General features: G+C 37.6%; 5 protein-coding genes and 1 non-coding gene across 6 annotated transcripts; 5 read left to right on the forward strand and 1 right to left on the reverse strand.

Moving 5' to 3' along the window:
* The first annotated feature begins 1,874 nt into the window (after positions 1–1,874).
* On the forward strand, positions 1,875–4,268 carry LOC103866406 (probable receptor-like protein kinase At2g47060). The gene is made up of 8 exons (XM_009144321.3): positions 1,875–2,232; positions 2,408–2,511; positions 2,578–2,831; positions 2,916–3,042; positions 3,107–3,380; positions 3,480–3,612; positions 3,689–3,775; positions 3,875–4,268. Exons 2-8 carry the CDS (start codon positions 2,424–2,426, stop codon positions 4,001–4,003), a joined length of 1,092 nt encoding a protein of 363 aa, XP_009142569.1. The 5' UTR covers positions 1,875–2,232; positions 2,408–2,423; the 3' UTR covers positions 4,004–4,268.
* Positions 4,269–4,529: 261 nt separating this feature from the next.
* Positions 4,530–5,474, forward strand: LOC103866407 (pectinesterase 5). The gene has a single exon (XM_009144322.3). The coding sequence runs from the start codon at positions 4,591–4,593 to the stop codon at positions 5,239–5,241; it is 651 nt and encodes a 216-aa protein (XP_009142570.1). The 5' UTR covers positions 4,530–4,590; the 3' UTR covers positions 5,242–5,474.
* Positions 5,475–7,116: 1,642 nt separating this feature from the next.
* Positions 7,117–9,485, forward strand: LOC103866408 (pectinesterase 5). The gene is made up of 2 exons (XM_009144323.3): positions 7,117–8,342; positions 8,584–9,485. The coding sequence occupies exons 1-2, from the start codon at positions 7,253–7,255 to the stop codon at positions 9,270–9,272; spliced, it is 1,779 nt and encodes a 592-aa protein (XP_009142571.2). The 5' UTR covers positions 7,117–7,252; the 3' UTR covers positions 9,273–9,485.
* A 135-nt stretch (positions 9,486–9,620) lies between these two features.
* On the forward strand, positions 9,621–12,179 carry LOC117134033 (peptide chain release factor 1). The gene is made up of 11 exons (XM_033291462.1): positions 9,621–9,820; positions 9,899–9,999; positions 10,079–10,177; positions 10,239–10,422; positions 10,515–10,563; positions 10,650–10,728; positions 10,809–10,883; positions 10,970–11,047; positions 11,143–11,301; positions 11,369–11,464; positions 11,561–12,179. Exons 1-11 carry the CDS (start codon positions 9,712–9,714, stop codon positions 11,753–11,755), a joined length of 1,224 nt encoding a protein of 407 aa, XP_033147353.1. The 5' UTR covers positions 9,621–9,711; the 3' UTR covers positions 11,756–12,179.
* On the reverse strand, positions 11,472–14,955 carry LOC103866411. Its single transcript, XM_009144325.3, has 4 exons — positions 14,395–14,955; positions 13,744–14,318; positions 12,814–13,329; positions 11,472–12,718 (listed from the first exon to the last, which is right to left on the reverse strand). The coding sequence occupies exons 1-4, from the start codon at positions 14,606–14,608 to the stop codon at positions 12,596–12,598; spliced, it is 1,428 nt and encodes a 475-aa protein (XP_009142573.2). The 5' UTR covers positions 14,609–14,955; the 3' UTR covers positions 11,472–12,595.
* Positions 11,828–11,995, forward strand: MIR408 (microRNA MIR408). The gene has a single exon (NR_128622.1). It is a non-coding gene; the product is annotated as a microRNA MIR408 (primary transcript).
* Positions 14,956–15,777: the final 822 nt, after the last annotated feature.

Consider the following 15,777-nt stretch of genomic DNA (forward strand, 5'->3'; position numbering starts at 1 on the left):
ACTTCATCTAGATACGACCCACAACTCACCAACCCACATTTATACATTTATTTATAAAGTTTCGTTGGCTGTTTCTTGTGGAAAGAAACGCATTATAAAAAGATAACGCGGAAACATGATACGTAACATAGGAAAGCTAACTAGTAAAGGCTGTATATATGCATACGTAGTTTTATTAACTAAAATGGTCTTAGGAACGAGTATCTAAAAGATGTTACTATAAAGGAAACTATATAGAAAGTGTATGTGTTTTAATAAATACTAGATTTTGACCCGCGCAGGCGCGCGGGTGTATATTTTGAAAAATATGTTGATATTTGTTTTTCATGTAATTATTAGGATTTGGAAAAATGAATCCGAGGAACATAACCGATACCGATCCAAAGATATAGTACCAAACCCAAACATAAATTGATTAAATATTCTAATTATTCAAAATTTTGTTATTTAGAGAACCGAATCTGATCCGAACCGAAGTATTTGGGTATCCGAATTTATCTAAAAATAGATTTATATACTTATATATATTAATTATTTTTAGATTTAACGTATATAAAACATCAAAAATGATACTTTTAAATTGGTTTAAATACTTGAAAATATATATAGATAGTCAAAAGTAAATATCTGAAATAGTTAAAGTATACTCAAATCACCAAAAATACTTAAAATAATTATTGATTTCGTATCCAAAATTTTAAATCAAGCCAATTGATATGTTAAGCTTAAGTATTATGACATATGTTATTCAAATTTATACGTAATATATTATTTTATTTATACATTTTGAGAAATTTAAAATATATAATGATTTAAGACTTTAAAAATAATTTAAATTAGTTATCCAAACCCAAACCAAACCCGCAAAGATCCAAATCGAACTCAAACCAAAATTTAGAAACATTCTAATAAGGCTGAAATCTTTGACCCCGAAAACTCAAAATACAAACCGATCAGAACTAAACCCGTATGGGTATCCAAAAGCCTATCCCTAGTCATTATTATATATCGTATTTTATCATCATATAATTAATCGTATTTTATATGTACCATCATATAAGTAATCATATAATTAATAGTATTTTATACATACCATCATATAAATAATTACATATATTATATTTTTAAAACTTAATATGAAATATGAAAACCATAATTTGAGTTGGTATTTCAAATTGGGCTTTGTATTATATTTTTCTTATATATATTGACAATATTTTTTTATAATGGTTATTGAAAAATAGTTTAGTAAAAATCCATTTTTGAATATATGTATATTTTTGAATCAATTTTTGATATAAATCAAATTTGAATTATTATTTTGATTTGAAATATGTATATAAAGTTTAAATTTTGTTTTATGGTTAGTTTAGAAAAAAAAATTTTAGGGAATTAGATTGACCCATTTTGGTATATTATAAAAGTGGCCTAGATAACTTTCAATTTTTTAAAAAAACATAAGCCTATTACTTTTTTTTCTTAATACTACTATCCTTGTTTTCAAACAAAAATATTTTTTTTTAAAAAGACTGCAATCCATGTTTCCAAACACTCCAAATTTTTAAAAGTCCTATTCAAGTCTCCAAACACTCCAATTTTGTACTTGAGTTTTAATAAGATAGATTGTGTAGTCAGTGTGTAGTTGCAATGAAGATAAACGACTTCTCTATCAATATCTTTAGAACACAGCATGATTTAGAGGAAATGAATAGATTTGGTCGCAAAAGATAGATATCATTGTAATGAAATCAAAATTTGACATATATATTCAATAATTCTTCATCATCCAGAAAAACAAAAGGAAAATAATCCCAACTACCAACGGCCACACACAAAAAAAAAAGCATGGTCGTTGAATGACGGCCGACGGCGGAACTCACGCCGTGATATGATTATATGAAACGATAATTCCGGTAATATTTTTCAATTTCAGTTGACAAATAATCCAAATTAAAAATGAGGTGGCAATCTGGCCGTTGGCTCATGAGTTTCGTCAAACTAATCCAACGGCGACACCGCTGTCAAGCGACAGCGTTGAAATCCAGTCAAAGTAATTAAATTAATACACTAGTAGAAAAAACTATTATTAAAATACAAAAAAAAAAAAAAAGTTTGCGCGTTATGTAATTTAATCTTTCAGTCCTATAATTTTCAAAAGATCGCCACTGTTATCGAAACTCAGATCTCCAGAAGAAACCTCGCTCTCACTTACCTACTACTCATCCTCTCGAGGTACAAAGTTCATCTAGACTTCGCTCTTTGTTGCTCTGATCCTCGATTCGAACCTGTAATCGATTATTTCTTGCTATTTATAGTAACGTTTGAATTCATTTGGTTCCGTAACGCTTCCTAGATAGTTGAATTTCATTATCAGATTCAGATCTCTCGTTTGATCTGGTTAATGTAGATTCTATAAAATAAAAATGAGCTGCTTCGGGTGTTGCGAGGAAGATGATATGCACAAAGGTGCAGCTGATTACGGTGGCCACAATACAGCTAAACACTTTGGAGGTAATTTTTTTTTTTTGAATAAAGCAAGTTTTTGGTTTTACTTAATTGTTTGATTATTTGGTGTAGGGAATGATGGGAGGCACAATGCCTCTGAAGCTGCACAAAAGGGCGGCGCACCAGCTGTGAAGGTGCAGCCTATTGAAGTACCTACGATCCCTGTCAACGAACTCAAGGAAGCTACCGAGGATTTTGGATCGAGTTCTCTCATTGGTGAAGGCTCATACGGAAGAGTTTATTACGGGATGCTTGCTAACGAGCAGCCTGCAGCTATTAAAAAGCTTGATTCTAACAAACAGCCTGACAATGAGTTTCTTGCCCAGGTTTGCTTCCTTTCTATAAATAGAGTTACTAGTATTAATGTTTCCTATATTAGCTAAACTTGGGAATTATCACTGCTTGCTCAGGTTTCCATGGTGTCGAGGCTGAAGCATGATAACTTTGTTCAACTGCTTGGCTACTGTGTCGACGGGAACTCGAGGATACTTGCCTATGAGTTTGCCAAGAATGGATCTCTTCATGACATTCTTCATGGTATAGTTTTAAATATATCTATTTTTGTGGGCATTACTTTAACGTCTGACTTATGATTACACAGGGAGGAAAGGCGTGAAAGGAGCTCAGCCAGGTCCTGTCTTGTCGTGGTACCAACGAGTGAAAATTGCGGTTGGAGCTGCGAGAGGGCTTGAGTATTTGCATGAGAAGGCAAACCCTCACATCATTCACCGTGATATCAAATCAAGCAATGTCCTACTCTTTGAAGATGATGTTGCCAAGATTGCTGACTTTGATCTCTCTAATCAAGCTCCTGACATGGCGGCTCGCCTTCATTCGACACGTGTCCTTGGAACTTTCGGTTACCATGCCCCTGAGTAAGTTGACACATAGCTTCTTCTTGTGAATAAAAAAACGTAATAGTGTGAGCTCCTCTCAAGTCTCAAATGCTCTTGTTATTTTTTTTATCTTAACAGATATGCGATGACCGGTCAGTTAAATGCCAAGAGTGATGTGTACAGCTTCGGGGTTGTCTTACTCGAGCTCCTTACAGGTCGAAAACCTGTTGATCATAGATTACCCAGAGGCCAGCAAAGTCTAGTCACATGGGTACTAATTCATCTCAGTCTTGCACATCTTTAGTCTGTCTTATTGAAATCCATATAAAATGTTACTTATGCATCAGGCAACACCTAAACTGAGTGAAGACAAGGTCAAACAGTGCGTTGATGCAAGACTTGGTGGTGATTACCCTCCAAAAGCTGTTGCCAAGGTATTTAAAACATTATATGTCTTTGGACTTTTGAAAACGTAAACGCTCAAGTGATTCTCTCTGCTTATCTCATATGTGATGTTGGTTGATGAAACGCAGTTAGCGGCGGTTGCAGCGTTGTGCGTGCAGTATGAAGCAGATTTTAGGCCGAATATGAGTATTGTTGTGAAAGCTCTACAACCTTTGTTGAACGCTCGAGCCGCTGCTCCAGGGGATGGATTACATTAGCCAACACCGGAATATTTGATATCTCTGCCGTCTACCTGAATATTTGATTTCCACGTATACAGTAATCAAAACTTAATGTGCATAGAAAATCTATTTTTTTGTTACAAAATTAAATCCGTCACCGTTATTTGGATTCTTGCTTTCCTACTAAACGGATATCTCTCCCATACGATTTCTGACTCTGCCTAATATTATTATTTTCATTGAATTTGTGGTAAAAAAAAGCCAGAATCATAGAGATACTTCTGGTTAGTTTTTTCTGTTATGAATTTTATGTGTATTTAATATAGTTTAAAAAAATTATGTTATATTTCAAATATATTTGTAAGAAGAGTTTCACCTCACCTGACTCTTGAAATGAGGAGGAAGAAATAGATTTTTCTTTGAGGACGACAAGCGCATGGCATGTCCAGACATTAAAAACGCCACAATTTACGCGTTACCATCAGTTTATCTTTGAAAAAATAGTCAAAATAATCCAAATATAGCAAAACCGTATAAACATCTATATATACACGTACCATGTCTTCCTTCTTTTTCTAATCCTTTCCAATCCACGTTGAAGTTAACAAAAAAAAACCAAAAAAATGAACACTCCTATAAAACTCGCCTTTCTCATTCTATGTATCGCCCTAACCGCAACCGCGTTCGTAGTCCCAGCCAAACGTGACGCCGTTACACCAGAACATGAAAAAGCCGTCGCAGGAATATGCAGCGTTGTCCAAGACAAAAGTCTTTGTAGCATAACCTTGAAAACCGTCCCAAGCAATGATCCCAACGTTTTGGTCCGTCACTTAGCCACAGGTGCAGAAACCTCCGTTAAAAAGGGATTGAAGTTCCTCTCCGGAATCAAGCCCAAGTACAAAGGAAACGCCTTCGCCACAGCTTGCATCACCAGCTGCGAGAAACAGCTGAACAACGCCTTGGAAGACTTTTCAGATTTCTGGAAAGCCGCGGGCAAAGACATAAACAGCATGGCTAAGAACTACTTCACGTGTAAGAAGAAGATGACCTCGATCTTTAACTACCAGTCGAGTTGTCTCGATGACATTTACGACAAACCGTTGTTGAAAGAGGTTCAAGGAGGGATAGGGCTTGGGAAAAGAATGAGCGGCGAGTCAGTGGATGTGTTCGCTGGAATGGGCAAAGTCTTTAACACTCTCAACATTAAGACCAAACTTAACCAGAAAGATACCGATTCGTTGCTCCCACCACCTTTGTCCTTTTACTACTATTGATTTATTTATATAATTAACTATATTAAAAAAAAAAGACAAAATGTCATTGTCAATGGTGATGAATACTTTGCATCGGTTGGTTTTTTAGATATCTTTAGGAATCTTGTAAAGAAAGGTTCCTTTTGATGTATGTTTGTAACTAATATGTTTTGTAGATAATCATGTATGGACCTCGTGGTTGGAAAGGATGTGGAAAATATGATTATCTAATAATAAACTTAATTGACAATGTATTATTGGTATATAATATGTTTTGACCTTCATGTATGTACATTTTAAATATATTGTGTTGACAACTTGACATGTTCTATCAAGTCTATTCTAAAACTTTGATCTTAAGATCAATGTGATTCCTGATCATTAAGAAACCGCAAGCTTCTTTGATTAGAACTTAGGGTTTTAGTTGGAGCTGAAAAATATGGGATTGAAATGGTACAAGAGGCTATGCTCATAATTATGATATGCCACGGTAGAGTTACATTACAAAGCAGAGGAAGCAAAAAACTGGTGAATTGGAAGTTCAAGAAGAAGAACCAGCTGAGCTGGCAAGTTAGTTTGTTCGATGTGTAATTTCCAATCAAAGAAGCTTGCTGTGAAGACTCAAACCGCTTTCTCCTTAAAGCATACCAACATGTTTTATTTGTTCGAAGACAAAGACACCATTGTATTCCTTTGTTATTAAAAGACTAAGACAAAGTCCACTCAAGGACAACGAAAATACAAACTACAAAAACAAATCATAAAACCAAACTCAAAAGTAGTTTAGTCTGAATTGAATCATAGTTTCCGCATCAATGTTTCTTGCTCCACCACAAGCCTCTCTCTTTTTTTTTTATGAACTATTGACCAAGTAGTAACACAGAACAAAACTGTTCTAGAAATTCTACAGTGCTACAAGATCACATAAACACACATTTCCCAAGTTCCAAAAAAAAAAGAGATATAACTTCCACTATATAGAACTCTATATCCTAAACCAAATGTCAATAAAATTAGAAATGCAAGATCATTCCAAACGGAACACCAAAAAGATAGAGTACGAAGACACGAGTCAAAAAATGATTAGTTAGCCAGTACACATCTAATGAATCATGCAAGGACTGATCATTGAAATGATAAGAACATTATAATGTAATCACATTTACATGATCTATACGTGTTGGTTGAGTTCATATATAGGTATGGAATATAATATCATGGGGCAATATGTGTGCTTATATAAAAGACTAATAACATGTTTATTAAATAAGAGATATAAGAGACGTATCTTAGATTTTTTAGTTAAAAATTAAGAATGTATATTATATTACGCTAAAAATCTCAACCTAAGAGACTTGCAATAAACATGCGCTAACCTTCAATTGTCCATTTACAGAAGCAGGAGAAAATTTATATGAAATGTTTTTTTTTTGTTTTAAAAATATCGTATCCCTTCTATTTTATCGGTTTCTTATTCATATAAGGCTTCTGATATTACAGGAACAACCCTAAGTATCACTTAATTACTGTTGATTATTGTTAAATCAAGCCGCATGCAGAATTTTAAACATCTCATCTAAGCAAACTGCATAGTCTCCAAAAAGTTATTACTTACTTCATTTTACAGGTATATGATTATATCTATCTATATATGTTATCGTCAATCAAGCCACCACACCTTCTAATTAGGAGAATACGCCATATTTATCCTGCGTTGACCAATTTTAAACCTCACAACTAAGCTATTTTCATAGTCTCGGAAGTTAAATTAACAGAGCATTTTTTAACCAGATATTCTCAGCCATTCATCCACCATAATTCTCTCCCTCCATGCAAAATCCATGCAACGTCCCTAATTTTAGAAACCAAAAGGCTTCTATAAAAACCTCCTCATCCCTCACAATATACACTGGCCCAAGTCATTAAACAACTTGGCTTTTCTCTAATAAAGCCCCTCCCTCTCCGATTAACCTCTAAACAAAACCGGAGGGAGCAAAAAAAAAAAAAATCAGAAATACACAAAAATTAAAAAATGATTGGAAAAGTTGTTGTCTCTGTGGCCTCCGTCCTTCTATTGGTCGGAGTAGCCATTGGAGTCGTTGCCATCGTTAATAAAAGCGGCAACACTAATTTGTCTCCACAGATGAAAGCTGTTCAAGGCATTTGCCAAGCCACTGCTGACAAAGCCTCATGTGTTAAAACTCTCGAGCCCGTCAAGAGCGATGACCCAAACAAACTAATCAAGGCCTTCATGCTCGCTACACAAGATGCACTAACCAAATCATCAAACTTCACGGATAAAACCGAAGGCAACATGGGTTCGAGCATCTCCCCAAACAACAAAGCCGTTCTTGATTACTGCAGGAAAGTTTTCATGTACGCGCTTGAGGATCTCGGTACCATTCTTGAGGAAATGGGTGAAGATCTTAACACGATCGGTAACAAATTCGACCAGCTTAAGCAATGGTTAACCGGTGTTTACAATTACCAAACCGATTGTCTTGACGATATTCAAGAAGATGATTTGAGAAAGACTATTGCTGAAGGCATTTCTAGCTCCAAGATTCTTACTGGTAATGCCATCGACATCTTCCACACAGTTGTTAGCGCCATGGCCAAGATTGACGCTAAAGTCGATGATTTCAAGAACATGACAAGTGGAATCTTCACTCCTTCAGCTCCGGCCAACAAAGAAGCCGCTCCTGTCGTTGACACTCCCGTGGCCGACCCTGACGGTCCTTCTCGTCGTCTTCTTGAAGACCTTGACGACCTTGGAGTCCCAACATGGGTTTCAGGTGCAGACAGGAAGCTCATGGCTAACGCTGGACGTGGCCGAAGAGGAGGCGGTGGAGCTCCTAGAATCAGAGCAACCTATGTGGTGGCTAAGGATGGAAGCGGACAGTTTAAGTCAATTCAACAAGCTGTTAACGCTTGTCCCGACAAAAACGCTGGAAGATGCATCATCCACATTAAGGCTGGTATCTACAGAGAGCAAGTTATCATCCCTAAGAAGAAGAACAACATCTTCATGTTCGGAGATGGTGCAAGAAAGACCGTTATTACTTACAACAGAAGTGTTGGTCTCAGTTCTGGAACCACCACTTCTACTAGTGGCACAGTCCGTAAGTCTCACCAAACCCTAAACTACTAATTTATTAGTCAACTAATAAAATGTTTTATAAAATATTAGTGCCTAGATACCGTCTATACCAATTTTTAGAAAAAATCGATCTATAAAAATCATTTCATTTATAATCGACTCAGTGACTAGGGGCAGCCTAAACAGATTTTTAGAATCCTACAAAAATCTAATTATCTCTACATATAACTAATATAAATTATGTGTGTTATGTATTCGTATAGAGGTTGAATCTGAAGGATTCATGGCTAAATGGATCGGATTCAAGAACACAGCCGGTCCAAATGGGCACCAAGCTGTTGCTATCAGAGTCAACGGAGACCGTGCCGTGATCTTCAACTGCAGATTCGACGGTTACCAAGACACACTATACGTCAACAACGGTCGTCAATTCTACAGAAACTGCGTCGTTTCAGGAACAGTCGACTTCATCTTCGGCAAATCCGCCACCGTTATCCAAAACTCACTCATCGTCATCCGCAAAGGAAACAAGGGACAATACAACACCGTCACAGCCGACGGTAACGAAAAGGGTCTATCCATGAAAATCGGTATCGTCATCCAAAACTGCCGCATCGTTCCCGACAAGAAGCTAGCGCCGGAGAGGCTGACCGTTGAGTCGTACTTGGGAAGGCCGTGGAAGCAGTACTCCACCACCGTGGTGATCAACACCGAGATCGGAGATGTGATTAGACCAGAAGGTTGGAGACTGTGGGACGGAGAGAGCTTCCACAAGACATGTAGGTACGTTGAGTACAACAACCGTGGACCAGGAGCTAACACTAACAGGAGAGTTAACTGGGCTAAGGTCGCTAGGTCTGCTGGTGAGATTAATCAGTTCACCGTGGCTAACTGGTTAGCTCCGGTTAACTGGATCCAAGAAGCTAACGTGCCAGTCACGCTTGGATTATAAAGCGTATAAAAAATCATTTAAATAAAAGAAAAAGACTAGTACGTGTGCATGCATGTAAAAGGTGAAAAATGCAACGTTTATTTTCAATAGAAGTTGTAAAATTCGCTTTTTCTTTGTCTCACGTACGAAAAAAATTGAAAATTTATATGTTGTTTGTTTTTTTATTTGTATATTTTTTTCAAAATATGAAATTTATCTACTGTGTTGTATGTATCATCTATGTATAATAGTTAACTAAAAATAAATAATTTATTTGCTGTTGTAAATTTAGTTGACCAATTAGAGGGAAATCCCAATTAATGTATTAAAAGGCCCAATAGATGTAACATGAAAGCCCAATAGATTTACCAAAACCCTCTCGTTGTTCCATTTCATTTCATCTCTTCCCGACGGCGACGAAGAACGCCGTCACGAGCTCCGGCCAGATCAAATCCGAAGCATGAGGAGGATGTTTCGGCCAATGATTCTGAGCAATCTGATTCGATCTTGCTCGAGAGCTACGCGTTCAATTAATCGATCGTCGATGATGTTTCGTCTGTACTCCACCGGTAAGTTTCAGTTTTCAATTTTAGTTTTTTTTTTTAAATTCGATTGCTATTGATTGAAACGATGTCGTATGATGGCAGAAGTGGAACCACAGTTATCTCCAGATCTTATTAAGATAATGGATGAGAGACTATCAGCTATAGAACACCGTAACGCTATTCTCCAGAGGCTTATTAACCAGGTAATCCAATTAGCTCGTTATTGTTGTTATGAAGCTTCTTTTTTTTTTTTTTTTATTAATCTATGTTGATTGAAGACAGCCTGAGTACTCACAAGAAGAGTTTTCAAGAGCTAACAAGGAGCTTCGGAAGCTGAGAGACTCTATGGAGCTGATCAGTTCCTTGAGGGCTATTCAAAAGGTAGTGGCTTTCCTTCTTGTAACAGTCTCTAGCAAGCGTCGTTATTCATTCGTTTTGGCAGGAGATTGATGGGCTGAAGAGTCTGGTTTCAGAGAGCTCGGATGATAAGGACATGCTTGATATGGCTGTTAGTGAGTTAGATGAGGCGGTGGAGGAGGAAAAAAGGCTTCAGACTTTGCTGCTTAAGTCTTTGCTTCCTAAAGATGAAGCTGATGAGAGGGATTGCATTTTGGAGGTGAGAGCAGGTAGGGCTTATCAGAACTATTTGGTTTTAAAAACATTACCCATGAATGTTGAAAAGCTGACTCTGTAGTTGATAACTGAATGTATTGGTTAGGTACTGGTGGAGAAGAGGCTTCTTTGTTTGCCATGGACATTTTCAGAATGTAAGTTCTTCCCTCCCTATTACTGCTGGCATAAGCTAGTTAGTATGTTTCTTCCTTACTTGAACTTTAGTTTGGTATGTTGATAGGTACGAAAGGTATTCTCAGAAGAAAGGTTGGAAGTTTGATATTGTAGACATCACCGAGTCTGATATGAAAGGATATAAAGTATGTATTATTTTTCTTGTGTGGGGGTATTATTAGTATTCCACTATTGCTCTGCTAAGATTTTTACATGCTATTGACAGGAAGCAAGTGCTGCAATTTGTGGAGCCAGTGTGTATGGAAAACTTAAGTTCGAGAGTGGAATTCACAGGGTTCAGGTATGTTAACATTCTGATATATTTCTTTACTCTCCATGGCATAGAGATGTTCATAGCTATTAACTCTCGTAAACATCTTTTCACAGCGTATTCCCATCACAGAGAAATCTGGACGTATTCACACCAGCGCTGTATCTGTTGCCATCCTTCCCCAGGCTGATGAGGTTCTCCAATCTTACAAACATCACATTTTTCTTTTTTCTTATCTATTAGTATTACAACAACTCACGTACTCTGTAATAATGTTGGCTACGTATAGGTAGATGTTCAGCTAAGGAATGAAGATTTGAGGATTGATACTTACAGGTCTGGTGGCTGCGGTGGTCAGCATGCCAACACAACCAACAGCGCAGTCCGAATAATCCACCATCCAACTGGGATCATGGTCTCCATCCAAGACGAAAGATCACAACATATGGTATAGTCAAATCCCCCTCCTCAAACTTGTACGTCCTTATTAATAAGTAAAATTTCCACTATAACAGAACAAAGCCAAAGCACTTAAAGTACTCTGCGCAAAGCTCTATGAGATTGAAAGGTTGAGATTACAGAGCAGCCGGTCAAAGCTACGGTCAGAACAGGTACGTATGTGGATTAACAATCTTTTATCTTATGTATTCAGTCAATACTACATTCATTTTCTTTATTTGCTGATCGATGTGTAATCCTGTTAACAGATTGGCAGCGGAGACCGGTCTGGACGAATCCGTACGTACAATTTTCCACAAGGGAGAGTCACGGACCACCGTGTGGGAATCACTCACCATGCCATTGAAGATATGATGGAAGGAGAGAATCTAGACACCTTCATCGACGCCCTGCTCTTGCGCCAGGAGATGGATGCCATTGCTTCTTTCAGCTCCACTTCATGAACACAGAGGTAGACCAGAACTCTTAGCTTGTCAAAAGGGTGTTAGCAGTAGTAAAATAAAATAAAAATTCATTGAAAGGAGAGAAAAAAAAAGAGAAGGGATAGAAAGAGGAGGGAGCCAGGGAAGAGGCAGTGCATGGGAAGAGACCAAACATAGTCATTTGATGTTTTGGTAAAAACTCAATCCATGCTCTGCTTGTTCCCTGTCTCTCTCTGATTACCACTTTTGTCTTCTTCATTTCATTGTAAAACAGATTAAAGAAAAGCTTGCTTGTTGTACCTTTGAACTTGGCAAGTTCCATGAGTTGATGCTGTTTTGATGACATAGGTTTAAATAGATATTTGGAACTTGTGTTTATGATGTACTACACGAGGCATCACAAGAGATATTTGTACTCCTTGTTATGGAAACTCTTGTACTGCGATCTAGCTTAGCTAATAAAGAGTACACACAATTTATTAATTTTATGTTTGTATTGCAAAATCTCTAAGGTAGTTTGTACTTTATACGACCTTTTGTGCGTTTGGACATTGGCTAAATCGGAAGGTAGAGAATTATTAAGCTGCCACGTGGTAGGTCCCAATCACATCGCAAGTACACTTTTTAAAAATTAGTACATTGCTCTCTTTCTGGTACTACTACAAGAATAATCTCTCAAGTACATCATAATTTATTCTGATACAAATGAATAATTAACTTTTAATATGGTTAGCTTGGATTTAGTATTGTTTATGTTCGTTTTGCTGTAGATGTTTTAGTTTAATACTATTGTATAAAAAAAGAAGTAATTTAGTAAACACTCGAATAAAATTTCAAGAACATAAAACAAAGGGAATTAAATCAAGTAATAAGAACATTGAAATCAGAAAGATGCCATTCTGCAACTGCTCCTTCGTCTTTGTAAATCTCTGTACCAACATCCACCGATGTCCAAATCCTCCTCGCCGGAGTCGTACCGGGATCCTACAACAACAACCAAACCGCACCAAATCAAATTCCAAACCGGGAAAATAAGAGAACAAACCGGTTTAGTCAATCAGTTTAAAACTTTAAATCACCTGGTAGAAGTAAAGCCTACTAGACAAAGCGCCAACATCAAGCTCCCAAGTTCTCGGGTCACCCACCCAACCATCTCCTCTCCGGGTCGGATATCCATATTCACCCCAAACCGGGTGAGGCAAAAGCTGAAGAATCTCTTGAGCCTGTGGGTTGCTAAAAGGATCGCAAGTCCCCACCGGAAGCTCGAGATGCTCGGCGTTTCCCGGCGCACAGTAAACGTGGTAAGCCTCGTAAGGGAACCTCTGGCTGTCCGTACGGTGGACTCTGGTGCCGTTTCGAAACGTGTGGTACGGTGGACAGTTGTGCAGAGTCTTGGGGTTGCACCAAAGCTCTGTTTCAGGGTTTATGATCATCTCCGAGTAACGAGTGACGTCGGTTGTTACGTCACCGTCGCATGGCTCGCCGTTGTTTTTCCAGCAGCTTCCGATGTCGAGAAGGTAGAACTGACTCTTGGGTCCTCCTCCTTGCTTGATGTCTACGGTTAGTCTCACCTTAAAGTTTGGTGACTCCGGAAGCTAAAAAAACACAGCACTTCATCGTATTGAAACACAAGAGATCAACTCGGAACAGTGTTTTTAAAATTGGATCGACCCCATTGTAGGACTAGGTTCGACCATGAACCGGTCGTGAAGCTAGATTGGATCTCAAAATTATTAAAATCCATCAAAACTATAAAAAAAATCATGAACCAACCATATAACAAAAATCTAGTTTATATTTATAACTTTTTTATTTGATATTTATTTATATTTTATTTATGTATCATAATTACTTATATTGATTTAAAATTTTTATATTAAAAATATATTGAACCAAGTTATTAAACCATGTTTCATCCTATCGAATTATATTAAACAGTGATCCAAATAATTATCCGGTTTTGATCGGTTTTAAAAACATTGAATTGAAAGAAGAGATTAGTTACTTACTGTTTTGAGCATTCCTCTAGTGTCATAATGGTATCCACCAGAGAACCCTTTAGTTGCATCGGCTCTAAGGTAAAGCATAAGCCAAGGATACTTTGATGATGTCTTAAGCTTATGTTTAAACACCCAACCGCCAACACCAACTCTCTTCTCCCACACAACCTCGTAATAACTCACCCCATCCGCATCAAGATCGTACGTTCCATTGAACCAACCCCTCATTGTGTAACCATCACTCAGAAGCTGAGTCTTCCCATGGTTCAACACCGGTTGGTTCATGCAACCGGTTCCGAAACAGGGGAACTTTCCTGGCTGGTCGAAAGGTGGGATCTTACGGCCGTTTTGAGGGCAGAGACCGGACTTTGTGTCGTAGTTTCCGTTCTTGAGCATGACCATCCAGAAACTCCATGGGTTTGGTTCGTCCGAGACTTGACAGAGAGAGCCTAGGTAGAGCTCTTTTTCGACAACGTAAAGATCAGGGTTGTGTAATGCTGCTTCTGATATGACTCCTGGTTTACTCTTACCGATCCCTAGGTTGTTATCCGAGTCTGATACCTTGTGTGCCAAGGAATAACCACCTGCTCGTAATTTTAGGTTTAAAAAACAAAGGAGACATGAGAAACAGAGGAGGAAGTAGCAAAAAAAGAAGCTTACTTGTAGAGACATCGAAGCAATCTGCGGCTCGAGGACTACCCATGTGAGGAGCTTCGAGACCAACCTCATTGCAGAAGTTCCAAGCTTCAAACGCCACTCTGAGACCGTCTCTCTTCATCCCTGGATCTCCAACAGCTGATGATGAGGAAGACACGTCTCCATGAACCATGAGAAGCAAGTTTATCACGGTGTGGATTAGAGCCATTTGCTTCATTTTTGTGTTTGTTGTTGCCTCACAGTCATGTTTCCTCAGCTCTAATGGCAGAAGCCATTGCTGTACATTGGGCGGTATCTCTTGCCGTGTTCTCAAACGTCCGATCCCTGGCAGTTCTATCCGACTCTTTGTCCCTGGTCAATTTATTGAACAAGGGCGAGACTCAACCTGAACTGTTCGGTATCATGTTTGACATCTATCACTTTATCCCTCTGTTTGATGTAATTTCTTTCCATTTTATCTCTCGAAACTTCAATGTGGAAGCCGATTTGGTGGCAAAATCAGCTTTTGCTGGGTCTGTAATGAACTCCTCTGTTGGAGCTTAGACTCCAATGAGAAATGAAATGCTTGTTTGTTCAAAAAAAAAGGCATATAGCAAGTAGTAGTAATTTTCTTCTTTTATAAGAAATTGAAAAGTAGTACATATATTCGTGGGAAAGAGAGAAATATAGTAAGAACCTTTATGTCAGGAATGACGTCGGGCTCGTTGATTAGTTAGAAAGAAAAGTTTAACAGTTAACATTCATTGATTCTAAAAAAAGTTGCGCAAGAGAAGTAATGGCAGACAATTCCACCCTCCCTGGCTCCATGAAAGTAACAACTAAAAAAGGTCTCATTCTTCTTCCTTTCCTGTATTTATGAAATATGCAGAAAAGTAGTAATGGGAGACAATTCAACTTTCATTCGCTCCCTTTCTATAGTTTTGACTTTCTCTATGATCATTTTGACTTGTTTGCTCAGAAAGCAAACCAGCTTCACGTGGTTTCCCCAGCAAACATATGCAACGATTTTATACTAATATTTTTAGCTTAACTGCATAAGTAATCTATGCCATCTTGATTTTGGGGATTTGATATCTTTTGTAACACTAGCTAATGCTACCATATATTATTAATGCATTCCTAATAATTATGTGCACATGCTTTACATCCGTTGTCAAATCGAAGTTTGTGATAACAAAACGTTTTTTTGTTAAATTTAAGAAATCGGGTTTTTGCACGTGATAACAAAACGTTTTTTTGTTACAACTTACAACTCACAAATGCGAACAAGAAAGTCAACTAAACCGATGCAGGAAATTCTAATCATCCTGTGTTTTTTGGCTTTGGTTTATTTTGTGGTATACGGTACCTACTACTATTAGTATTTTAAAAAAATATATTTTTAAT

Source organism: Brassica rapa, chromosome A05, assembly GCF_000309985.2.
Source record: "Brassica rapa cultivar Chiifu-401-42 chromosome A05, CAAS_Brap_v3.01, whole genome shotgun sequence".
Taxonomy (NCBI): domain Eukaryota; kingdom Viridiplantae; phylum Streptophyta; class Magnoliopsida; order Brassicales; family Brassicaceae; genus Brassica; species Brassica rapa.